This window comes from Mustela erminea, chromosome 5, assembly GCF_009829155.1.
Source record: "Mustela erminea isolate mMusErm1 chromosome 5, mMusErm1.Pri, whole genome shotgun sequence".
Classification (NCBI taxonomy): domain Eukaryota; kingdom Metazoa; phylum Chordata; class Mammalia; order Carnivora; family Mustelidae; genus Mustela; species Mustela erminea.
In genome coordinates this window covers 115,704,175-115,725,406 of record NC_045618.1, presented here as the reverse complement: position 1 = coordinate 115,725,406, position 21,232 = coordinate 115,704,175, and the positions used below count along the sequence as shown (strand labels likewise).

Here is a 21,232-nt window from a genome sequence, read left to right as displayed (position 1 = left end):
TCCTGGTCAATCCTGTGAGAAACACAGACTTTTGAGCCAGATGACAGATACAGAGAATGAATTTTATAGGACAGGACAAACATGATTAGTCGTACTGAGGCTGTAGGTCCAAGTTTCTGCATAAGTGCCTTAGACTACAGCCTGGAGTATAAAGAGAAAGGCTGAGAAATATATTCTTGGTGAACAACCAAAGAAAGCTGGGACTTAAAAAACAAAACTCCCCCTCCCCCCAGCCCCAGGCTGAACAACTCCCAAGTAACAATAACAGAGGTTCCCTTCAAGGAGGGAAAGGACTGGGGGGGGGGGGGGTGGGAGGGGGGACAGTCCCTTTTCACATTACACATTAAAAAAGATTGTTTTGTACTATGTGCACACATCACCTATTTTCTTTCTTTCTTTTTTTAAAGATTTTCTTTATCTTTAAATAAAAAATAAAGAGAAAAAGAGTGAGTATGAGCAGGGAGAGGGGCAGGCAGAGGGAGAGGGGGAAGCAGGCTCTGTACCAAGTAAGGAGCCCAATGTGGGGCTTGATCCCAGGACCCAGGGATCATGACCAGAGCCAAATACAGATGCTTCACCAACTGAGCCACCCAGGTGCTCCCACATTACCTATTTTCAAAAGTAACTTGTAAAGAACAAGTACCGTGAAGAGTTGCAGTAAACACAACAACTACGTATGACAAAAGAGCAAACTGCCCAGACTCAAGACTACCAGTTCTTCATGTTTTCACCTGGATTTGCACTTGTATAATAATTTGCTCAGGTAGATGAATGTACAACCTTCCAATCCAAGGCCATACATCAGAATAGATCTTTCATGTAATATAAGAAACCTGAGCTCTGGTGTGCCTAGGTGGTTCAGTTGGTTAAGCGACTGCCTTTGGCTCAGGTCATGATCTCGGAGTCCCAGGATAGAGTCCCTCATCAGGCTCCCAGCTCTGCAGGGAGTCTGCTTCTCCCTGTGACCTTCTCCCCTCTTATGGTCTCTCTCTTGCTCTCTGTCAAATGAAAAAATAAAATCTAAGAAAGAAGGAAGGAAGGAAGGAAACCCAAGCCCTGAGAGCTGGAGTAACTGGACTTAGGACTGTCCTGGAGCTGGTGGGGTTGGCATGTGCCCTGAGCCCAAAGCCCTGGGTAGGGGCCTGGTTGGGACTCTTGCATCACGCCCTACCTGCTCATCAGCACCCAGATCCACAAAGAAGTGGGCCTCAACCTAGTGGGTGCTGAGCCCTCAGTTCCAGAGCTGATGTGGCATCTGGGGGGCCTCAAAGAGAAGTGTGTTGGGAAACAATTTTTGAGGACTTCATCAGTGACCTTCCCCACATGATCCTGGACAAGCTGGAACGTGAAGGTTTCCATGTGCTGAGCATGACAGAGGTGAGCCAGATGCTGGTGTGGGGTGTGCACAAGGACTGACTCTCTCACACTGAGGAGCAGACCGGGCACCCTTTTCTCGCGTGATTCCCAATCATGAGTGTCTGTTCTCTCACTGTCTAGCCCCTCACTTCCCAAATCATCATTTTCCTTTCCCTGCACCACTGGGCAGTGAATGGCCTTTTCTGAAACCTTCCTCAGCCTGTGGGAGAGGGCAGGGCCCTTGCCCTGGGGCTTCTAGCTGCCCCTTCATCTTCAGGCCTGGCTAAGGGACTTAGAGGAGGTTATAATCTCTGGGCAGGCTAAGGTGCTCCCAAGAGCCAGGCTGTCCTAGGCCAGGAGCTGGGAGCATATAGCCCCAGGTTTGGGTGGGAAGGTCCTGCAGACCTAGTCTAGGCCAACAAAGGGCTGTGATAAGTGGCTGCTCAAAAAAAAAAGGGGGGGGGGTGCCTGGGTGGCTCAGTTAGTTAAAGCCTCTGTCTTCAGCTCGGGTTATGATCCCAGGATTCTGGGATCAAGCCCTGCATCCAGCTCTCCGCTTGGCGGGGAGCCTGCTTCCTCCTCTCTCTCTCTCTTTCTGCCTACTTGTGATCTCTGTCTGTCAAATGAATAAATAAAATCTTTAAAAAAAGAAAGAAAGAAAGAAAGGAAAAGGAAGAAAGAAACCCCAGCCCTGAATGGTTAAATGGCTGCATACAATTTGTCAAAATTCACAGAGTACTCTCAAGATTTGTACTTCATGGGCGCCTGGGTGGCTCAGTGGGTTAAGCCACTGCCTTCGGCTCAGGTCATGATCTCATGGTCCTGGGATCGAGTCCCGCATCGGGCTCTCTGCTCAGCAGAGAGCCTGCTTCCTCCTCTCTCTCTCTGCCTGCCTCTCTGCCTACTTGTGATCTCTGTCATATAAATAAAATTAAAAAAAAAAAAAAGATTTGTACTTCATTGTATGTTCATTACACTGTGCTTCAATAAAGTATTATTAACAACATCAAAAAGCTTAGCCTTTGTGAAGAAAGAATGAGTCAAAGAATCACCATTTGGGGTTTATTGGGTAGGTGGTTCAGAGAAAACTAGTGTTTTGAGAAGACAACACGGTGTAGACTTTCTGCAAAAACTTGCTCTTTGGAAACCATCACTACAGCATGTGCTTTTGGTTAAGCATTCCACGGCTGAAACGCAACTCTGTGCTGAGATGCCGAGAAGATGATGCAAAATCTTGGCCAAGGTCAAGCTCTGCTGATGGTTTGAGAGGGGGACGGCAGCCAACTGCTCTGCACTTGTGTAACATTTAAAAAAAGAAAAACTAACCCCAAGCCATCTTCTGTCCCTTTTTGGAGCCAACATTAGTCCTGCTCATTGCATCCAAGAACTCAGAGGAAGTTGCATGTATGTTGCTACAGCTCAGGCCTACCAAACCTCCAGGGCCCATACATACCTACTTTAATTTAAAAAAAAACTAAGCTAGCTTGCTGGGACTCTAGTTGGCTCTATGGGATATGATGGAAGATGTCAGAATTTTAGATGAAGTTAGGGTTCATCCATCAGAGGCAAAGAAATATACTTTAACCTCCCTTTTGGCTATCTGGTTACTTTTTCTGGAACTAAACTGCAACAAAATGCAACAAAGTGACCATAATTTGATAGAAAATGGGGGCTCATGTCTGTATCTGGGTAACTATTATAAAAAGAGCTGCAAGCTTAGCATATTTGGTCCAAATATGTGCTACACAAAGAAAAGCCAATACACCAACACCCTCTTTGGGACTGAACGAAGCACAAAAAGGAACAGGGAAACATATTTTTTGTCAGGTTATAGGGAACAGATATAGATACACAGAAATGTCTTTCAGCAGTTTATAGAATATAAACTATATTTTATGCATGTCTGTTTTATAGATGCCAAAGGTAAGAGGGACAAAGTCCAAGGCCAGTCAGGGTTATACAAGATGCAGGCCCCAGAAACTTCCCAGTCTCCCTGTGAGGTGATCATGTCTTAGGACTTATGGATGGGTAACAATGTGTTAACACTGGATCCCTCAAATTTTCTTAGGCAGTCATGACAACATAAAAAAAGAGAGAATATTTTTAACTCATTGGTTTAATGTTTTCCTTTTAAAGTACCTAATTCTATTCAGTCCTCTATAGTATAGTCTTAATTTCTCCTATCCTTAAAATGAGAAACACTCATTCCTTTTTTCTCAATATCTTCCCATCTACAATACTTGGCAAACTTGCCTCATTTCCATTTTGTGCTTATCTCTTGTTAAACCTTACAGCACAAGCAATGCAACTGAAGATACAAATTTCTCCTCTTTCTTTATTGCTGAATAGTGAACTGTGAGTTCCTAAGGCCACAGATAGCACACCTCTGGTGAGAAGTATATTTTGACCTCAGGTGGAACACCAGATGGAGGAACCAGGCTTCTCTCTAGTCAATGAGGCCAGGAGGACATGGTGTGGCATCCTGCTTCCCTCATTCCCCCCCTTTCCGTGCACAGTCTCCATTCCCAGAGCTGGGGGCGGGATGAGGGTGTGCAACGATGAAGCAGAAGGTACACAGCTTCCAAGGGAAAGCGCCACATAAGAAACAGTGGGATGTATTGCCGAATGCTACAGCCAGGAGGGTCCTTACAGCACATCTAATCTTAACTTCTAACTTTACTGGTAAAGAAAGGAGCCCAGAAAAGTTAAGTGATTAGTCCAAAGATATACAGGTAATGGCCAGAACCAAAACCTAGGTCACCAGGCTGTTCCTCTGATCCTTTAACACACAATAGAACTGAGTACAGGGAAAAGCAAAATAGAACATTAAGTCCATGGGCTACAACCCCATCAACCCACGAACCAAATAAACATATCTCTTTTAAAACTACCCATATCTTAATCTCCCATTTCTTTTCAGCTGTTAGCTTACTAAGCTCAAATGTTTGATTCTTATCCAGGACTTAATGGATACCCTGGTGGCCTGGAGAGTCAGAATCCCAACTCTGCCCCAGCATGTTGAAGCCTGAAAAGGGAGATCTTTGGGAAGCAGGAGTACAGTAAAAGTAGCCTCTCCTACTCAGGAATATTCTGGACCACACATCATGCTTATATTAATGCTGACTCCAAACTCAGCAGCTGTTGGAGCTTATGCAGGCAGAAAAGGCAACAGACTACCCACTTAGCAAGAGGAAAATGCAAGAATTAATAACAAATAAGGAAGCTAGAAGGAGGGTAAATGCTTTGGATTCAGTCTGGAAGGCAGGGAAATTACTTCCATTCAGAGCAGAAAATGACCTTTTAAGGCAGTGTATACTACATCTGAAGAGGATGCAACACAGGATGCGTGAAGCAGGTCCTTTGATATTCCCTATTCCTGTGCAAAGGAAGTCAATTCCTGATTATCCCTCAAATGATGACCCATTTGGTCTAGTTACCCACAGTATCTAGGGACCTCCAACAAGAGTGGGCTATATAGACAGACCTCGTTAGATGGAAATACTAATGTACTTCCCACTTTCCCAGATAACATGCTGGCATTCAAGCGAGGGCCTTGGTGCCTCAAGCAAAAGGCAGGGGATGGGGGGTGACTAAAGCATCTCCTAGCAGGCTGGAAGGATAGGTAATTGGAACAAGCAAGCTGCCCGGCTGCATGTAAACCCCAGACCATCACTGGATATGAAACTGCTCCGGGACTGGGGACAAGAAGAAGGTATAAGGCTTCAGCATGAGGAGGTAACTTGGTGAATAGCTAAAGTATATCACTGAATTCCAAAGCAAAAATATTCTGGGGACTATGTATTATATTTACATTATTCAGATCAAGAGTTCATTACAGCAATGTCATTCTTACACCCTCTTTCAGCTTATCTCACCCAAGAAAAACTGATTCCCACTGTATTCCTGAAAGATCAGGCATTCTAAAAATGGCCACTTAGCAACAGAAAAGACAAAAGATCAAGAAGAAGGACTCTTTTAAAATATGTAACAATTAGTAAACTAGCAAACCAAGAAACTGTCTTCTTTAACAGTAAAAAGTGATAGCGTGATGATGGGACATGATGAAGGGAAAAAAAAAGAAGGAAAACGATCAACAAATGAATGAAAAACTCAAGAGAGGTAAGGTAAACTGAGAATTCAGATTATAGTCAAATGTTAGGGCCCCACACTAACAGGTAAGAAAGGAAGCCAAATAAAAGCTCTTTCTGCCTGCTGGGCTCCTAAGAGTCTAAAATGAGGGATTAAAATGGCTTTATTTCAACAGAACACATTTTGTCATCTGATCTCCATCCGTGACATGGATAAGAATAAGTAACTTATGGTTGCACTCTTAAAAAGCAACAAATCCCTGAACATTGTGCCTTGTTCACTTTAGGATGGCAAATCACTGCTGTGTATCATACACACAAAAAAGACCTGTTTGTAACTTTTATTTTAAGTTTTTATTTTAAAATAGTGTTTCCAAAAAACACTGACTACAAGGGGAAATGAGTCAATAAAGGATGGGAGATAAAGAGGAGGCAGAGAGAAGACTCTAAGCCTAGAAACACAATGATCCGGGTACATTCAGAGGCCCTTGCCATGACCCTGTCCTCTCACTACTGCTCACATGGAGGCTCAGTAAATGTACTGGGACACGAGCTAAAGGGTTAGAGAGAAGCAGTCCCTTGATATATGCTCCTAAAAGGTGATATCAATTGGTACTCACTCCAGAAATGTGAGACCTCCTCTGCCCCATCCAATCACTAGAATTCTATCCTAAATAAATTATCAAAGCTATAGTCAAAGATTTATACAAAAGACAGTTCAACACAATATCACTGACATTAACAAAGGATCTGAAACAACCAAAATTTCAACAGTGTGGGAATGGACAACTGAAGTATGGAAGAGTCACTACGAATCTACTTTCAAAGATGAGGGGTATAGGAAATTAATTATTTGTGGTACCACGTTAAGTGAGGGGTAAAAAATAGGATGTCACAGTCTATATGTACATGACTCTGAATTCTGTTTGTATTTCACACATTTTTAAATAGTGAAGGAAATTTGTGGACATCCCAGCAAAGGTTAGCTCTTTTCTAGATGGAGGGAAGATGGATGATTTTTTACTCCTTCTTTAGACTCATTTCTCATGAACATACACTGCAATAAATACTTCTTTTATAATATGCCTGCCCTAAAATATCTCATTCAAGGTCACCACTGTCAGTCTTCGGGAAAGGGTGCTAAGGGCTGACTCAAGAGAATGAAGAGTCAAATCCACACAGTAACTTCTGAGAAGGGTGAGAAATCTTGTGTGCCAGTCTAGCCTCCTTTTCTACGGTGCCTGTTGGCTCTGGTGGCCCACAGCTCTGCTGGAGAATCCATTCCTTCTTCCTACAGCAACCACCGCACCTAAATAACCTCGTGTTTCTCCCCTCTTAGCATGAGGAACACAAGGAATCAAAATGAAAGCACCCTACTGACAGTTTCAGAGGAAGTTTTTCTGGTAACCCTATTCAAATGGCCCCAAATCAGCTACACGGATCTGGAAACATAAGTCATCAGCTGTGTTCAGGAACCATATATAAAAGCCCTGTTTCTCAAGACTGACTATAAAACAGAATCTGTGAGTGCCACCTTGTGGCAAGCCTGACCACTCTAACGACCACCCGTCACGCCCCATGGTTCACCCCCGGACTCCGGAGCATGGGGTCCAGCCACTGAGCACATGGCCCACAATGACCTACCCCACTGAACATACGGTGCTGGAAGAGGCTGGTATTGTTCATCTTCAAGGATCTCTAGTTTAGAGCCCAACAATGCCTGTTTGGGGGCAAGAGGGCACAAAGCGGCGGACGAACAAAACGCACACCCGTTTGCGGACGCTCCGCTGATGGGCTGAAACCGCGCCGTGCGTGGTACGTCCGTGTGCGTGGTACGTCCATGTGCTCGCTGTGCGTGGTGTACCTGTGTGCGTGCCATGCTTCTGCCCACAGCAGGGACGCCAGGAGTGAATATCTCCTCCCCCAAGAATATTTACTGATTTTACAAAGCCGAGAAGAAAAAAGTTTTACATGTACAGTCAGTGAGCTTTGTGCTTAGAAGTTTTATTTATGAGTGTTAGAGCAACCATCACCAACTTGGGCACAATTTCAAAACAGCTCCTGTTGGATTCTGGCCATAAAATCACTAAGTTTGTTACGAACTTGTCAAGTAAAAAAACCTCTCCTCATACTTTAGAAAAACTGCTAATCACTAATAATTTATGCTCAAAGTGGTGGCTTCATATAAAGAGATGAAACACCACTGTTCTGAACATCTAAGTATATGAATTAATCTCAGAGTCCCACCCACGAGAGCGGGTGGAGAAATCCTTCCAACGCAACCCGACCAAAGGACTCCAAGAGAATTAAGTGTTGAAAAGAGGTCAGTATTACAAATCGGAAGGAACACAGAACACGGAAGGGACGTGACACTGATTCTGAGAGTAGAGAATCTTCCTCTCAGAAGGAGATTCAGCTAGAAAACCTTGCAGTTCTGGACACGAGGATTGCAATGAATAGACAACAAACAGCATGAAAGGGACAGCGAAGCAAATATCAAAGTTCTCTTGAGAGATGATGCTTGTACCTCTTTCTGCCCCACCCAGTTAGAAGGCCTATTTCCAGAAAAGGATTTCCTCCAGTGTTAGGGTGGAAGCATATGGCAGGAAGTCGCTGCTTTGGTCCTGGCTGTGTAAAGGGGAGCATCCTCAAGTATGGAAATAAACCGAAGTGACCTAGATGGGATGGATCTCAACCAGGTGAGATGTGGGAGAGCATGAAGTTAAGGAATTTATAATTATGAGCTTGAACTGGGGAAATGAATCTGACTCCTGTTCACCTCTCCAACCTCTGCAAGAATTTCTCCTGTCCTAACCCAATGGGATTAAAATACTTGACTGCCCCTGTTTGAGAAAAAACAACATACTGGGCAGGGAAGAAATGTATTAAAAACCTGAGCGTCTTGACAAGTCACTTCAGGGGAGAATCCTTCATCTGCTGTCTGTGCACAGGAAGCAAAAGAAGGAAAGTAAAATAAAGGCCAAGGCCCTTTTGTCCACAAAAAATAAGAGGGAAGCAAAAGGAATTCTCACTCTGCCCAAGTAAAATCCAAAACCATAAGCTCCCCTTGAAGCAACAGCCCGCCTCCACCAGAAGCATCCTGGGATTGGCGTGGGTTAGCATTCCGTTGTGACACTAGGCTCTGACAATTAATGACACAGGAAGAGGTGACTTTCCCACCTTGGCTCAGCTTCCCAGCCATCCTGGGAGGAGAGCAGCTCTCAGGACAGCTTGATGGGAAGGTCTTCTCCGTATTTCCGGAGCAGCTTCTGATGGTTGTGATCCACTGACCACTGCTGGGGCAGGTGCTTGGGCTGCATGGAGTCCAGGAAGTGCTGACGCCAGCGGCTCTCCAGCTGCATGAGGGAGCGCAGCCCGCCCTGGCTGTGGCACTGCACCACCTTCAGCCCATGAGGAATGTAGTTTTCATTGGAAATCCTGGCAAGACACAAAGCACAAGGGTCTGAGGAAGACAAGCACAGGACGGTGTCACAGACGGCTCCAAATGCTGTGGGCCAGGGGGCTGCCACAATGTTAGATCAGGAGGTTGCTGGACTTCTAAAGGTTGATTCCTTTAGTGCTTTTTAAAAAATTTTATTTATTTGAGAGAGAGCACATGAGCACGAGCAGGGTGTGGGGTGGCAGAGGCAAAGGGAAAAGCAGATTCCCCGCTGATTGGGGCTCAATCCCAGGACCCTGGGGTCATAATCTGAGACAAAGGCAGATGCTTAACTGAGCCACCCTGGCGCCCCCTACTTTAATGTTTTTAAAGCATCTTTCCTACATCTGCCATTTTAAGAAGTCATTTGGACACACTGCACACAATCTGACAGAAGATATTTGGGGATTCTGAGCTATATTTGTGGGAGGCCACTGCCGGAAGCTCAGCCCCCACTACAGGAGCCGCACTGTCTGGCTGACAATGAGTGAAGAACGTTGGTTTTTTATTTACTCCGGGGTTACTCAGGTACCAGCTTGTCCTTCTCAACCATACTCAGTATTTATATGGTGCTGCTAAATCACCCTGTGTGTTCTTATGTTTCAAACGCTGGAATACATACATGTAAAAATGCAAGGTGGGACATTTCTTTAGTGCCTCCTTTCTCACAGGAAGAGTGCCAAACCGTACAGCAGAGGCAATAGTCAGTGGTGTTGTAATAGCATTCTAAGGTGACAGATGGGAGTGTCACTTGTGGTGGGCATAGCATAACACATAAACTTGTCGAATCACTGTTGTACACCTGAAACTAATAAAACACTGTGCATCATGTGTCACAATGTTGTGTCAGCTACACTTCAACTTGTAAAAAATTGAAATTAAAAAAAGGTGGGGGCGCCTGGTTGACTCAGTCAGTAGGACATGTGACTCTTGATCACATGGTCATGAGATCGAGCTCCACGGTGGGCCGAGAGATTACTTAAAAAAAATCAACAAATAAAAATCTTGGGGCACATGGCTGGCTCAGTCAGTAGAAATGCAGCTCTTAATCTTGGGGTTGTAAGTTCAGACCCCATGTTGGGTGTAGAGATTACTCAAAGCCTTTGGAAAAAAAAAAAAAAAGCCAAACCATATCCACGAGAGATGTGTTTTGGTCCCATGAAATACTCAGTTGTGCAGCCGGTGCTGTTTAATGGGAAGATAAATCCTTGCCCTCTTCCTAACTAAGCAGAGAAGCCTTAAAAGTCCTCGGATGTCCTGCAAACAGTGCTTTCACTTCCTGTGAGTAACAACTACTTTTCCGGAGAAAGTCCCTACCCCATGGACTCAGTTCCCCTCCTTGCATTCATACCCCACTCTCATTCCTCCCTTCCAACACTCCCTCCCTCATTCCAGCAGTACCAGTGCCCTCCAGAAATCTGCAGCCACCTTACTGCTTAGCTGACAAGTGTCCCTAACTTGCCTATCTTCCCCCAAACAGCTTCTTCTCAGTTCCAGACAGCCAAGTCCAGCATCCCTCTATCCTAGTCAGCAAGGTGATTGGTTAGAAAGGTCTGTGACTGAAAGGGGAAGTTTAGTTGTATTAGCAAATACATCTGGGAATTGGTTGGAGGAACCATTCTCATTAACTTCTCATTGGACCTTGGCAAGTTACTTAACTTTAACCTCAGGGTAGCTAACATAAAAAATAACATCTATGCTACAACCTCACAAAATAGTTAGGAAGAATCAAAATAGGACAAAACTCATTAGTACTGTTTTCTAACTTCGAAATATTTAACAAATGCAAGATATAATGCTAGCAGTTACCAGTAAGAAATCTAAATCCTATTTCAAATGGTTGTTAGAAGAACCGATTAAGACAATTTATAGAAAGTTTATTAGGTTGGAAAAATAGAGCAGGATAACTTGGGACGCCTGGGTGGCTCATTCAGTTAAGCATCCACCTTCAGCTCATGTCCTGATCTCAGGGTCCTGGGATCAAGTCCCACATCGGGCTCCCTGCTAGGTGGGGAGCCTGCTTCTCCCTCCCTCTGCCAGCTGCTCCCCCTGCTTGTGCTCTCTCCCTCTGACAAATAAATAAAATATTTAAAAATATATTTAAATAGATTAAGACACCTACAACCATTTGATAAATGTTTGCTGCGATCTTTAAGATTCCGGGGTAATGAAACTGAAGTACAGCCAAGCAGCATCACTCTCACGGTTTTGGGAACTTATCAGTGCAATTCTTTCGGGCTCTGGTACTCCTGGAAAAGTGGTAACAGGAAGCAAAACTGGAGCAGGGGGCCCAGAGTTTCTTTCACCTCAGCCCTGTACCCATTCATTTGTCAGGGCCATCGGCTTCTCATTTAGGAACACTGAATTAAGTCATGAGTTCAACTCATGGGGAAGGAGAGGAAGCAAAGGAAGGAAGGAAAAAAGAGAATAGTATGAATGGTAAGACCAATTCTGGCCAGTTCTATTCGGTGGGCCGGTACCCTGAATGCAGATGAGACAGCAAACATGAATCCATTGGTCTCAGTTCCCAAAGACCTGGATGAGGTAAGAGACAGAAAGCCATGTACATTGTACTCAAAAGCAACTTCAGAGACTTGGGGTTATTTTTTGAGTATTATTTTCATCTCCTCTGCTGACTTCAGGATTGACTTCTGCACAGAATCTCTAAGGCAGAGCTCCACTGCATTTGAACTCATCTGCTCATCATGAAAATGGCTGGACAGAGATGACCCTGAAGGGTCAAGGACAGAAGGCAAGTCTCCTATGGAAAGGAAACTCTCACACCGATTCTTCTATCCCAGCCCCATGGTATTTTAAGCCATTAGATACTCAATGGGGTAACAGGAGGCTATGCTCTGTGCCTAAACGGCTCTTGGCCCCTGCCTGGCCGGCATCCCCGCTAAGCAGGTGGAGCTAGTACCCCCAGAATGTCCCCCAAACCCTTCCCCAACCGGGAACTGTACACTGTACCTTGTCTCCAGGCTGGCGGCCTCCTGAAGCATCTCCTCCGTGACTGTGTCTGTGTGGTAAAACTCTCTGAGCGCCTGCAGCAGTTCCACCTTTCGGTGAGCGGGCAGGCTCTCCGCGTTGAGCAGGGCCCTGGCCCCAGACCGTACCTGCCGGCGCTCAGGATCTTCCAGCAGGCGCAGCCCCTCCTCAGAGCCGATGGGGGCCTGGAACTCCCTGGCCAGCTGCTGCTTCAGGTGGTTGTCATAGTAGTTAGAGACGGCGTGGCAGGAGGTACAGAGCAGCAGCACGTCGTGGGAGTTGTGGTCTTTCATCTCAATGGGGAAGTGCTTCCGGTACTCGTGCGGAATCACGTTCTTCCTGCCAAGCCCACCCAGAAGCAGCACTCATTAGCATCGGACACAGAACGCAGGTGGAGCTAGCAGGCAGGCTGCTGGGCGTAAACAGGACCGAGAAGCCTCACGCACCACAACCCAACAGAGACTACATAAAGTCAAAACTGCCTCTTCCACTCTTGGCCTACCTACCTACCTGAGCCTTGGTTTCCTCTCCTCAAGGAGCAAGTTCATACCACGTGCTAGCAAGAGGCAGCAGAGGGCCAAGGCAGAGGGAGGCTAACAACAACCTTTGCAAACACTGTGCTCCCAGAGAGGAAAAGTATCAGAGAAGTGAAAAGAAATTCTAATGACCTTCAACATCTGGAAAATAACTCTCAAAGCATGTAGCAGGTCCCTCTACTCCTGAAATTTTGGAAGCCTGGTGACTTAAAAAAAAAAAAAAAATTTTCTCATCTGAGGAACCCCTTACTCAAACTATTTCCAGGCTCATCAAGGCCCATTGTTAATTTCTAAGGAAAACTGAGCTCTCAGGAAAAACTCTTGGCACACAACTATTTGTCTCATTTTGTAAGAGGAGAGTAGGAGAGTGAGTTACTCTACTGAAGGCAGGGAGTAGAGCCAAAGTATGCCTTCAGGTCATCCAAAAACAGGCATACCTCATTTTACTGCACTTTACAGATACTGCATTTTTTACAAACAAAGTCTGTGGCAACTCTGCATCGGGCAAGTCTATTGGCCTCATTTTTTTTTTTTTAAGATTTTATTTATTTTATTTGACAGATAGAGATCACAAGTAGGCAGAGAGGCAGGCAGAGAGAGAGGGAAGCAGGCTCCCTGCTGAGCAGAGAGCCCGATGTGGGGCTCGATCCCAGGACCCTGGGATCATGACCTGAGCCGAAGGCAGAGGCTTTAACCCACTGAGCCACCCAGGCGCCCCTTGGCCTCATTTTTTTTCCCCCAACAGCATTTGTTCACTTTGTGTCTCTGTGTCACATTTTGGTACCTTTTCCTTATTATTATATTTTTGTGCATATGTGAGATCACTGTCCTAGGAGTCACTATAGTAACTGATTTGGGAGGCCATGAATCATGCCCACATAAGACTGAGCACTCAATAGATAAATGTGTGTGTTCTGACTGCCTCACCAACCGGCCATTCCCGTGTCTCTCTTCCTCTCCTCCGGCCTCCTTATTCCTTGAGATGAAATAATATTGCTCTCAGGCCAATCAATAACCTACTACAATGGCCTCTAAGTGCTCACGTGGAAGGAAGAGTGGCATGTCTCCCACTTCAAATCAAAAGGTAGAAATGATTAGGTTTAGTGAGGAAGGCATGTCAAAAGCCAAGACAGACCAAAAGCTAGGCCTCCTGCTCCAGTTAGCCAAGTTGTGAGTGCACAGGAAAAGTTCTCCAAGGAAATTAAAAGTGCTGCTCCAGCAAACATGTAAATGCTGTGCAAACAAAACAGCCTTACTGCTGGTATAGAGAAGGGTTCGTGATCGGGACAGAAGATCACACTGGCCATACAGTTATCTTAAGCCAAAGCCTAATTCAAGCCAAGCCCGAACTCTCTTCAATTCTGTGAAGACTGAGACAGGTGAGGAAGCTGCAGAAGAAAATTCTGAAGCTAGCTGGGGTTGGTTCAAGAAGTTTAAGGAAAGAAACTATCTCCATAAACACCAAAGTACAAGATGAAGCCCTAAGTGCTGATGGAGAAGCTCCAGCAAATTATGCAGAAGATCCAGCTAAGATCATTAATGAAGGTGGCTACATGTAGGAGCAGATTTTCACTGTGGATGAAACAGCCTTCTCTTGCAAGAAGATGCCATCTAGGATTTTCATAGCTAAAGAGAAGTCAAGGGGCACCTGGGTGGCTCAGTGGGTTAAAGCTTCTGCCTTTGGCTCAGGTCATGATCTCAGGGTCCTGGGATTGAGCCCTGCATCAGGCTCCCGGCTCAGCATGGAGTCTGCTTTCTCCTTTCTCTCTGCCTCCTTGTGATCTCTGTCTGTCAAATAAATAAAATCTTAAAAAATAATAATAATAAAGAGAGAGAGAGAGAAGTCAATGCCTGGCTTCAAAACTTCAAAAGCCAGACTGACTCTCTTGCTTGGGACTAATGCATCTGGTGACTTCAAATTGAACCCAGTGCTTATGGACCACTCCCAAAATCCCAGAGCCCTTCAGAATTATGCTAAATCTACTCCACTTGTGCTCTCTAGATGTATGACAGCATATCTGTTTACAGCATGGTTTACTGAATATTTTAAGCCTACTGTTGAGACTACTAATCAGGAAAAAAAAATTCCTTTTCAAATATTACTGCTTGGGGCACCTGCATGCCTCAGTCAGTTGAGTGTCTACCTTTGGCTGAGGTCATGATTCCAGGGTTGTGGGACTGAGCCCCACATAGGCCCCCTGCTGTAGAGAGCTGGCTTGTCCCTCTCCCTGTGGCCCCCAGCCCCTACTCATGCTCTGTGCTTTCTCTCTCCCTCCCTCTCTCAAATAAATAAATAAAATCTTTTTAAAGTAAAATAAAACATTACTGCTCATTGAGAGTATATCTGGTTACCCAAGAACTCTGATAGAGGTGTACAATGAAATTAATGATCTTTTCAGGTCTGCTAACACAACATCCATTCTGCAGCCCATTGATCAAAGAGTAATTTTGATTTTTAAGCCTTATTATTTAAGAAATACTTTTCATAAGGGCTATAGCTACCATAAATAGAGATGCCTCTAATGGATCTTGGCAAAGCAAACTGAAAACCTTCTGGAAAGGATTCACCATTCTAGAGGCCATTAAGAATATTCATGATTCATGGGAAGAGGTGAAGATACCAACATTAATTAATAGAAGTCTCTAGCCCGTATGAGGACTTTGTGGGGTTTAAGACTTTGGTGGAGGATGTAACTACAGATGTGGTGGAAATAGCTAAAGAACTGGAATTAGAAGTGGAGCCTGCAGGTGGAAGTGAATTACTGCAAATGTTTCATCCCACAATAAAACTTACAAGGATGAGGAGTTGCTTCTTGTTGAATGAGCAAAGAAAGAGGATTCTTGAGATGTGAAGACTATTGAAATGACAACAATGGATTTAAAATATTACATAAACTTAGTTGACTAGACAGTGGTAAAATGTGAGAACTCTCCATTTTGGAAGAAGTTCTGCTGTGGGCAAAATGCTATCAAACAACATCACATGCTACAGGGAAATCCTTCAAGAAGGAGAGGTTCATCAATACAGCAAACTTCACTGTTAACTTATTTTAAGAAACTGCCACAGTCACCACCCTCATCAGTCAGCAGCCATCAACACCATGGCAATAATCTGCTCCAGCAAAAAGATTACAACTCTCTGAAAGCTCAGATGAGGTTAGCATTTCTTAGCAATAGAGTATTTTTATTTATTTTTTTTTTTTAAAAAATAATCTCTATACCCAACATGGGGCTCGAAGTCATGACCCCAAGATCAAAAGTCACATCCTCTACTGGCTGAGGCAGCCAGGCACCCCAGCAGTATAGTTTTTTGTTTTGTTTTGTTTTATATAGAGAGCGTGAGGACGGGGCAAGGGGTAGAGGTAGAGGGAGAGAGAGAGAAGCTCAAGCATGCTCCATGCTCAGCACAGAGCCTGATGTAGGGCTGGATCTCATGACCTTGAGATCATGACCTGAGCCAAAATCAAGAGTCAGATGCTTAACCAACTGAGACAGTCAGGCGCCCAGCAATAAAGTATTCTTTTTTTTTTTTTTTTAATCTATTTTAATTTATTTATTTGAGAGAGACACAGAGATAGCAAGTGGGGAAGAGAGGGAGAAGCAGGCTCCCTGCTGAGGAAGGAGCCTGACATGGGCCTTGATCCCAGGACCCTGGGATCATGACCTGAGCCAAAGGCAGATGCTTAACCGACTGAGCCACCTAGGCATCCAGCAATAAAGTATTCTTAAATGAAAGTATATACATTGTTTTTTTAGACATAACACTACTGCACAACTAACAGTCCAGAGTATAATATAAACAATTTTTATATGCACTGGGAAAGCCAGAAAATTCATTTGACTCACATTTTTTTTTAAAAGATTTTATTTATAGGGTGCCTGGGTGGCTCAGTTGTTAAGCATCTGCCTTCAGCTCAGGTCACAATCCCAGGATCCTGGGATCAAGCCCCGCCTCGGGCTTCTTGCTCAGCAGGAAGCCTGCATCTCCCTCTCCCACTTCCCTCACTTGAGTTCCTGCTCTTGCTGTGTCCATCTCTGTCAAATAAATAAATAAAATTAAATTAAATAAAAATTTTATTTATTTATTTATTTTTGGAAAAAGACAGAGCATGAGTGGATAGGAGCAGAGGGAGGGAGAGAATCTTAAGGAGGCTCCATACCCAGCATGGACCCCAATGTGGCTTGATCTCATCACTCTGAGATCATGTCCCGAGCTGAAGTCAAGAGTTGGCCATTTAATTGACTGAGCCACCCAGGCACCCCTAAAGATTTTACTTTTAATTAATCTCAACACCCAACATGGGCCTTGAACTTGCCACCCCAAGATCAAGAGTCGCACACTCCACCGACTAAGCCAGCCAGGTGCCCCTGACTCATTCACTTTATTGTGGTATTTGCTTTACTATGGTGGGCTGGAACCAGACCCGCAATATTATACTCCATGAGCAGTATCAAGGCTCAGAAAGTTGTGAGCCACGCATGGGAGGATTACAAGGATACATAGAAAAAGGCAGCTTCTGAAGGACATGGGTCTCCAGTCTTTCATGAGCAAAGGGAAACCACTTTCTTTATAGAAAACTGTTACTGAGAAAAGTGTTGCATTCTTGATACCAAGAATGGGACCCAAGACAGGCAGGAGAGCATGAAAAGGACCATACAGATGGCAGAAGTTCTCAGAAGAACTGAGATGACCCCTATGGACACGTCTCTCAGCCAAAATTGGCAGATTCAACCAAGACCCCTGAGGGCGCCACATGTGGCTACAAAGGCAACTTCCATCAGAGGCAGACAATCTGGGTGGCTGAACCCCACACTCACCGAATGTACGAATCTTTCTTGCCACAGACTACACACAGGTTCTCTTTAACCATCAGGTAATAGTCTCCTGGAGATTCGGGTCTTCCTGCGGGTTCAAACTGCAGCTTGACCACAAAAGGCTCCTCACTCACCAGCTCTGAGAGAAAAGATAAGAGACCAGCATTTGCCCACCCGTCCCTCAGGAAAGAAGCCCCACCTGAAATGTTCTCTGTAGTGTCCTGGCAGAGAGTAGGGTTTCTGGGTTTTGAATAGCCATGTCCCACTTGTCTCAAGGTCGTTCTGCCTTCTTCTGTTCCTCCCTGCCCCTTGTCTCTCTGTCTCTCTCCTCACTCCTGCCAATACCCACATGCACCTAAATGCAAATGCAAGGACAGGTGAGTCTCACACCTCCAATGCCTTTGTCCAGGTACCACTGAGCTTTCCTTCGGTCACAAGTGCAGAGAGGCTGTCCGTCAGGAGCATGGAGGAAGCAGTTATCATACAGAGGGGATTTTCTGCAGGGAAAGGAGAGATTAATAAAACTGGAAACTACCTATGGATCAAGGTAGCTTGATCTATGTTGTCTTCTGAGTGACTGCTATTCTCAACACTAGGGTCCAATATTATATTTATGGAAAAAAAACTAATGGGGCAAAAAGTCTTGATTGTTCCTCCATCTTCATGGGGCTAGGAACTAAAAATGAATTTGTTTAGCTAGTTTTTATATTTATGGAACAAGGAGTGAGTTGGGTAGTATATATACAACAGCTCTGTTATGAAAGCGAACAGGAACAGAGCACCAAGAACACTGCTCTACAGAGTAATCATTGGGTTAAACAAAGTAAATTAAAATTAAAGAACTTCAAGCTAAAGTAATGAAGGCCACATGGGTTTATTTCTGGCTCATACGCAATACTGGCTTCAATTTAATCATCCAATTCCTAAAGGCACTCTGCTACAGGGACCAAACTTCCACTCCAAAGCACTTATTAGTCATCTTTCTGCAACAGAGGCGTTAAGTTGTACAGAAAAACTCTCACTGGTTAGAGAATAATATTGGCTTAGAGCTGGATGCCTTTCTAAATAATCAAATACCAAATGAACAGGAAATCAGATGATGCATCTCTCCTGAAATGTATGAGGCAATTCATGCCATTCATTTTCGCAGCTATCCTGAGCAAGCAAGGAGTGATAATTATACCCTCATTTATAACTGGAGAAGTTATGGGCTCAAATCATACCAGGATCAGTGACAAAGCTAGGTTAAGCTCTCCTTACGGGCACTCAATTCTAAAAATTAGAAAGTAAAAGAAGGGGAAAAGGAGGAAAACACATAAATAGACCAAAGGTTAGCTCTAAATGTCCTTGAAGGAAAGGGAAAAAAAAATTAACGCCTGGGGGGAAAAATTAACCCCTTGAGCACCTGTCGTCCTACCACACAATCTTCTCCCCAGACCTAAGATGAGGCATCATGCCTTTTGCTGGAGGCTGGGCCTCTGCATCTCTCTCTACCGGACAGAGAACAACTCAGTTACCTGGCCGAATAGCCCACCCCCAGGGGCTTTCTTTTATGCTTTCTGGGGTCTTTCCCTTGGTGGTTGCCTGGCGTCATTCCATCTGTCTTGGACTTCTTATTTCTTGGCTTCTGCTGAGTTTCTGCTGCTTCCCCATTAACCTCTTCCCCCAGTCGGCTGAGTCCTTTGCTTCGGAATGGGATGTCTACCATATCCTGGCAATTTTCCAAGACTTTTCTCCAACCCACATGGTCATCGTTTTCATCTACAGTTGAATTCCTAGAGAAAGGGTATCCAAGAAGATGGAGAAAGAGAGCCACTGAAATCTGGGCATCCCTGGCAGCATAAATCACCTGAAGAGAAAAGTCAGAGATCAGTGGAATCTGGAAGGCACACCAGAGAGAGAAATTTCCAAGTCAGTTACAAAGACACAGACAACTTTCAGGATTCTAATTCAAGATGTACAATACCTGAAGCACTGTGTACTTCTTAAAAACCTTTTATGATGAAATATTTTGCACTATATGAAAGTAAACTGAATAGTATAATGAATCTTCATGTTTCTTATCTATGTTATAACTTATTTTAGTTAACTTATTTTAGCTAAAGTTAACTTATTTTAGCTAAAATAATGACTTACTTTGAATATTCAAAAATCCTAACCTACACAAACCAGTGAAGTTTCTTTCTCTTTGTTACCAAACCTGATGGACAGACTTTTCTCAAGTTTGGTAATTTGAGAAAAAAGAGCTGTCCCCACAAGTGTGACAAGTCCATGAAATTCACTTTGGAGGTGGCCATCATCTAGACCACCTGAAAACAAGATTCACTGAGAGGTCTGTGTAATTGCCAATCAGAAACAACCTAGCATACCTATTAATAAGATGTGGAAAACAAACAGGTTTCAAGCATGGGCCTCAAGTCAAAAGTCACAAGGGCTCATTTCTGAAATGAATAAATTTCAGATTATATGGTATAATCTACCATAACAATAACGGTAAGTCACTCTCCCAAACAACTTGACAGGAGAGCTGGTCATAAATAAAAGTAGCCAAGACTATCATTAAGAGCTTTTCCCAAAAAAGGAAGTAAAGACTTTAAAATTCCTTTAATTTACCTTTAGTAACCAAGCCTGGTAAATAATACTATTAGGAAGGATTTATTATGCTTTTAGAATAAAACAGGTTTGGATAAAATTTTCCATCTAGACTCAACAATCTATAATCTACCACCCAGCTGTCTCCCACTGGAAAAAACTGTGTTTGAATGTGAAGAGTTTAAAGTGTTTTCTAGGGGCACCTGGGTGGCTCAGTCAGTTAAACGTCTGCCTTCAGCTCAGGTCATGATCCCAGGGTCCTGGGATCGAGCCCCACATTGGGCTCCCTGCTCAGCGGGAACATGCCTCTCCTCCTGCTCATTCTCTCTGTCTCACTCTCTCTCTCAAATAAATAATTCTTTCTTTTAAAGTGCTCTTTTAACAAACTGTTTTCAAATGATAAGGAAACCAAGGCACTTTCAACAGATGCTATTGAGACAACTGGATGACCACATGTGAAAGAATGAAGTCGGACGCCTACCTTATATCACACACAAAAATGAACTCAAAATGGGTCATAAACCTAAATGTAAGAGTTAAAACCTAAGACTCGTAAATGAAAACATAGGAGTAAATGTTCATCACCTTGGGGTAGGCAATGATTTCTTGGATACAACACCAAAAGCGTAAGTGATAAGCGAAAAAATAGATGAACTGGGCATCATCAAAATTAAAATCTTTTTTGCTTCAAATGATGATCTCAGTCAAATAAGTGAAAAGACCACCTGAAGAATGGGAGGAAATACTTACACATTATATACCTAATAAGGGACAAGCGTTCAAAATATATGAAGAACTCTCAGAAGTCAACAATACAAAAACAACTCAATTAAAATATGAGCAAAAGGGGCGCCTGGGTGGCTCAGTCATTAGGTGTCTGCCTTCGGCTCAGGTCATGATCCTGGGGGTCCTGGGATCAAGCCCCACATTAGGCTCCCTGCTCAGCAGGCAGACTGCTACTCCCTCTCCCACTTCCCCTGTTTGTGTTCCCTCTCTCACTGTGTCTCTGTCAAATAAATAAAATCTTTAAAAATAAAATAAAACACGAGCAAAGGATCTGAATAGATGTTTCTCCAAAGAAAATATATAAATAGTCAACAAGCACATGGAAAGATGTTCAGCATCATTAGCCACTAGGGAAATGTAAATCAAAACCACAATCAAATACTATTTCATACTTACTAGGATGGCTCTAATCAAAAAGATAGACAATAACAAGAGTTGGTAAGGATGTGGAAAATTTGAACCTTCATATATTATTGGTAAGAATATAAAATGGTGCAGCTACTTTGCAAAACAGTCTGGCAGTTCCTTAAACAGTTAAACATAAAGGTTATGACTCAGCAATTCCACTCCTAGGTATATATCCAAGATAAGTAAAAACATATGACATATGTCCACATAAAATTTTATACACA

General features: G+C 43.8%; 1 protein-coding gene across 2 annotated transcripts in view; it reads right to left on the bottom strand.

The window, feature by feature from the left end:
• Nucleotides 1-2,236: 2,236 nt before the first annotated feature.
• EXD2 (exonuclease 3'-5' domain containing 2) overlaps nucleotides 2,237-21,232 on the bottom strand; it is a 57,540-nt gene continuing 38,544 nt past the window's right edge. For both annotated transcript variants that reach the window (XM_032344592.1, XM_032344593.1), the window contains 5 exons: nucleotides 18,740-19,071; nucleotides 17,613-17,719; nucleotides 17,226-17,361; nucleotides 11,854-12,210; nucleotides 2,237-8,882 (listed from right to left, as the gene is read on the bottom strand). In XM_032344592.1, coding sequence (XP_032200483.1) covers nucleotides 8,666-8,882; nucleotides 11,854-12,210; nucleotides 17,226-17,361; nucleotides 17,613-17,719; nucleotides 18,740-19,071 — 1,149 coding nt within the window. In that variant the 3' untranslated portion in view covers nucleotides 2,237-8,665. The remainder of the gene's footprint in view (nucleotides 8,883-11,853; nucleotides 12,211-17,225; nucleotides 17,362-17,612; nucleotides 17,720-18,739; nucleotides 19,072-21,232) is intronic.